The 5,421-nt window shown below is 51.9% G+C and overlaps 1 protein-coding gene across 1 annotated transcript; it reads right to left on the reverse strand.

Annotated features, from left to right (window-relative positions):
- Positions 1-2,685: 2,685 nt before the first annotated feature.
- Positions 2,686-3,651, reverse strand: LOC309604157 (olfactory receptor 14A16-like; the record flags this gene model as incomplete). The annotated part of the gene is made up of 1 exon (XM_082339071.1): positions 2,686-3,651. The coding sequence occupies one exon, from the start codon at positions 3,649-3,651 to the stop codon at positions 2,686-2,688; it is 966 nt and encodes a 321-aa protein (XP_082195197.1).
- Positions 3,652-5,421: the final 1,770 nt, after the last annotated feature.

The raw sequence follows: 5,421 nt of genomic DNA on the forward strand, positions 1-5,421 counted from the left end.
CTGTGGATGGCACTAAATTGGGAGGACCATTGCTGTGCCCTAGGGATGCCATTCAGGGCAAACCTGACAAGCAGAAGGACTGTCCTGTCAGGAACTTCACGAGATAGATGAAGGACAAAGTCCAGATGTACTGGTTTTGGCTGGGATAGAGTTTAACTTCTTCATAGTAGCTTGTATGCGGCTATGTTTTGGATTTGTGATGAAAATAGTGTTGAAAACAAACAGATGTTTTGGTTACTGCTGAGCAGTGCTTACACAGCATCAAGGCCTTCTCTGCTTCTCACTCCACCCCATCAGTGAGTAGGGTGGAGGTGCACAAGAAGTTGGGAGGGGACACAGTTGGGACAGCTGACCCCAACTGACCAAAGGGATCTTCCAGACCGTATGATGTCATGCTCAACAATAAAACAGGGCGGGGAGGGGAGGTTGGCGGGGGGGTGCTCTGACTGAGGACTGGCTACACATCAGTCAGTTGTATTTGACCAACTGTTTTCATTTGAATCACTTGTTTTTCTTGGGTTTTATTTTCCTCTCACTTTCCTTTTTTCTTTTCCTCTTTTCCTTACATTTCTTTGTTGTTGTTGTTGTTGTTATTATTATTATTATTATTATTATTTCTTTTTAGTTATTAAACTGCTTAAATCTCAACCCATGAGTTTCTTTCTCACTTTTACCCTTCCAGTTCCTCCCCCATCCCACTGGAGGCAGGGAGTGAGTGAGTGGCTGCGTAGTGATTAGTTGCCAGCTGGGGTTAAACCAGGACACCAGGTCTTGCACCTGGGACAGCCTAACAGCCTGCAGTTGCAGGGGCTGGGGACTGCCTGGCTGGGGAGCAGCTCTGCGGAAAAGGCCCTGGTGGGGGTGGGGGACAGAAGGCAAAACATGACCCAGCAGTGAGACCTGGTAGCAAAGGTGGCCAGCAGTGTCCTAGAACATATAAAGAGGAGCCTTGCCAAAAGAGTGAGCTGAAGTGATTGTCTCCCCTTGTTACTTGTTAGAGGGGAGAATCACCTCCCTCCACCTGCTGGATATGATTTTTTTGGCAGCCCAGGATATGGTTGGCTTTCTGGGCTGCAAGCACACATTGCCGGCTCATGTCCAAGTTTTTACCCACCAATATCCCTAAACATTTCTCTGCAGGGCTTCTCTCAATCCATTCATCTCCCAGTCGCTACTGACAGTGGGGATTGCCCCGACCCAGGTGCAGGACCTTGCACTTGGCTTTGTTGAACTTCACAAGGTTTGCACGGACCTACTAGTCAAGCCTGTCAAGGTCCCTCGGGATGTCGTCCCTCCCCTCAAGCGAATCAACCGTCCCACTCAGCTTGGTGTCATCTGCAAGCTTGCTGAGGGTGCACTCAATCCCACTGACTATGTCATTGATGAAGATATTAAACAGTACTGGTCCCAGTACGGACCCTTGAGGGACACCACTTGGTACTGGTTTCCACTCAGACATGGATCCATTGCCTGTAACTCTTTGGATGCACCCATCCAGCCAGTTCCTTATCCATCTAAGAGGGCATTTGTCAAATCTGTATCTCTCCAACTTAGCAGCAGCAAGAATGTTGTGGGGGACCATATCAGAGGACTTACAGAAGGCTAGACAGGTGACATCTCTAGCTCTTCCGTTGTCCATTAATGCAGTTACTCCATGTAAGGCCACTAGAGGAGTCAGGCACAAGTTGGCCTTTGTGAAGCCATGTTGGCTTTCTCTAATCACCTTCCTCTCTTCAATACTCTTTGACATGTCTTCCAGGAATATCTCCTCCGTGATCTCACCTCTGTACAACACAAACATGGACTTCTGACCTAGTCATTTGGTGTGCCACTATGGAGGGATAAACAACCTGTACGAGGTGGGGTGACAGTCCAGTGCTGGAAAGGGTGATTGTTATTGGGTGTCTGTGACGGTTGCCTTGGGGCAGCTTCCCTGTGGTGTCCAGCGACCATGGGCTCAGCCCAGAGCCTGCTCTGCTGGTCCTTCCTATCTCCCCCAGGAGGCCTGGCTGTGCAAGGACACTGCCACGTGCTCCCACACTGAATACTCAAACGGTTTGGCTGTGTTTTCCTCTTGAGGGCACTTTCTTGGGCTTGTTCTTGAGCGAAAAAGTAGAAGACCTAAGATTTCAGGCACTGCCATCAGGAGATCCCGTTGTATGATGGAAACTTTGTTCTGGAGGTCAGCTCTGTCACAGAAGTGCCCGTTGCCTGTCCCTGCCTGCAGTCACAGGACTGCCACACAAAAGGCCTGTGACCAAGCTGCCAGAGCAATCCTTCCTTACACCAAGAGAGGGGCTCAGAAAGAGAGTGTGGAATTTAAAAGAATGCAGCTTGGGAAAGACCAAGCGCTGGTGCTGCCTGGCCGTGCTGCTGTGCTGAGACTCTTTCCCCCTCCACGTCACCACACAGGCACTGCCGTGCAGCTCCAGAGAAAGTCTCAGAAAAACAAAAGTCTCAGACAAAAAAGTCACTGCAGGGTCCTTTATTTTTTTAAATGCACAGAGAACATGTCTCTCCTTTCAAGCCTCTGGGTAACACTAGAAAGGTAGATAGTGAATTAGAAATGGTATGAATAATGACAAATCTTTGTGCACAACATTATCACAAGCAAAACTGAGCAAAAAGACAACTGCCACAACCACCAAACCTCCAAAAGACAGGTTGAGCCTGTAATGAGATACATTATAAGTGATATGCATAAGAAAATGGACAGTTAATTGCTTCAGAAAAACATCCAGTCGTCATTTTCCACACTGCATCTTTGAGCTCCTGGTTCCTCATGCTGTAGATGAGGGGGTTCACTGCAGGAGGCACCACCGAATACAGAAATGAAACCACCAGGTCCAGGGATGGGGAGGAGATGGAGAGGGGCTTCAGGTAGGTAAACATTCCGGTGCTGATAAACAGGGAGACCACGGCCAGGTGAGGGAGGCACGTGGAAAAGGCTTTGTGGCGTCCCTGCTGTGAGGGAATCCTCAGCACGGCCCTGAAGATCTCCACATAAGACAGCACAATGAAAACAAAACAGCTGAATACTACTAAAAGACTAACCACAATAAGCGCAACCTCCCTGAGGTAGTCATCGGAGCAGGAGAGATTGAGAATGTGGGGGATTTCACAAAAGAACTGGTCCACAGCATTGCCTTGGCAGAGGGGTAGTGACAATGTATTGGCAGTGTGCAGCACAGCATAGAAGAAGCAACCGCCCCAGGCAGCTGCTGCCATGTGGACACAAGCTCTGCTGCCCAGGAGGGTCCCATAGTGCAGGGGTTTGCAGATGGCAATGTAGCGGTCATAGGCCATGATGGTGAGGAGACACAGTTCTGCTGAAATAAAAAATGCAAACACCAAGATCTGGACAGCACATCCTGCGTAGGAGATGTCCCTGGTGTTCCAGAGGGAATTGGCCATGGATTTGGGGACAGTGGTGGAGATGGAGCCCAAGTCAATAACGGAGAGGTTGAGGAGGAAGAAGTACATGGGGGTGTGGAGGCAGTGGTCGCAGGCTACAGTGGTGATGATGAGGCCATTGCCCAGGAGGGCAGCCAGGTAGATGGCCAGGAAGAGCCAGAAGTGCAAGAGCTGCAGCTCCCGTGTGTCTGTGAATGCCAGGAGGAGGAACTGGGTGATGGAGCTACTGTTGGACATGTCTTTCCTCTGGGCATGGGGCGCTGTCCAAGGGGGAAAAGGCAGCAACAAGTTAGGATGAACTTCCCTGAGCAAAATCAAACCATTTTCCCTGGACCCTCTCCCTGACACATGCACCCACCCTCTTCCTTTTCTAAGAGACCTTCCTTCAGCTCTGTTCGTGGAGCTCTGGTTAGTGCTGGCTGAGTGTGCCATGAGGAGCAGGGGCTCTTCCCACTGGCTGCCGAGGAGTCAGCCCTGCTCTGCAGGAAACAGTTCATGAGAACGGTGGGTGCAGGGTCCAGTGCTGGTGTTTGACTTTGTCAAATGAAACTGCTCCCACCCCAGAAGGGCCTGTCAGCATCTGCAGCTCCCAGTGCTAAGGAACGGGGATGGCAGAAGGCAGTTGGAGAGGTTAGTTTTACAGCTTCCCTCCATCTCCCCTGGGGAGTGTGTTTGGATGTCAGAAACCCTCAGCATTTCTGCTGCCCTTAGGGAGAACACAGGGAGTCCTACAAGGCAAGAGGGTTACCTGTGGCTTAGTGTAGAGGGAGGAGAGCCAGTCTTTTTATCCATCTTGTTCCCAGCTGCCCTGGGCTTGCATCTTTCTGAGGTGGAGGGCGATCACACTCCCACTTTACCCTGAAAAGCCACCGGACGCTGCTGAGAGCTGAGGGATCCACTGCAGACCACTAAATGTCTCACCCTTTCTCAAGGTCTCAGCACCCCACATTTAGCCTCGGACACACATGGCTCATTTCACAAACCCAACAGCATTTTCACTGTTGTAGCATCTCTGCACTTCTCCATGGGGCCTTCAGATAACATAAGGTGCTACAGGGCAGGTTTGCATCCTGGAAGGCAGCTCACAGCCTGGAAGGACACCCCAAGGAGATAGCCAGCTGTGCTAATGATGGCATCAGGTTAAGGGAGGGTCAGCTCATTCCCGAGCCTCACAGACTGCATTGCCCAGAGCGTCACAGGTTAGAGGAAAGCTGGGACTCCTCATTGCCATAAACACACCCGAATGGGAGGACCCACAAGATCAGTGCCTGACTCTGCAGCTGAAACTCCCATTCCCAGAGAGCCTGACAGCAACACCAAGAGCAGCTGAGGGAGGCAAGGAGAGAGACAGGGGGCACTCAGGAAAGCCTTTCGCTTACCCAGCACTGCGCACCACCTCCCAGACGGTGACAGTGCAGGGCAGTCACCCTCAGCCCCTGGCCAGCGGGAAAGGGGCACATGGCAGGAGAGATGCACTTTGTCTCTCCTGCTGGCAGACGGACGGGGAGGTGACCAACACCCTAGACCCCACGTGCTGGCTGGGGGCTTTGCTAGGCGGGAGAGGAGACAAGAGGGGTGTTGCTCAGGGAAGGCATTGGCACTGCAGGGGTGGCCGGGAGGTGCCCATATCTCCCCTGCAACAGGGTTTCCCTTAGCATTTCCCTTCCTCCCTGCCCTTGTCTCCACTGCCTGGAGCTGTCCCAGCCGGGAGCTGTTTCTCTGGCCCCGCGTCTCTTCCCTGCCAGTGCTCACAGACCCCAGCCCAGCCCCTGTGCACAGTGCTGCACTGCTCTGCTCTGTGTGCACACGTGTTAAAGAACAGGTCACGCAAACCCTGATGAACCTGGAAAGGTGATGCTGGTGTTATCTGTGGGCTGGTGGGGGTGAAGGCACTTGCTGAAGTTCCCAGTAAACCTCAGTGTGATGGCTTAGGAGCCTCAGCCCTTTCTCTAATGCACACAACTGTGTTTCCATTCCCACCAAGCCGAGCCAGGGAGAAGTGGAAGC

This window comes from Platalea leucorodia (genome assembly GCF_965183815.1).
Source record: "Platalea leucorodia genome assembly, contig: HAP1_HAP1_SCAFFOLD_403, whole genome shotgun sequence".
NCBI lineage: Eukaryota > Metazoa > Chordata > Aves > Pelecaniformes > Threskiornithidae > Platalea > Platalea leucorodia.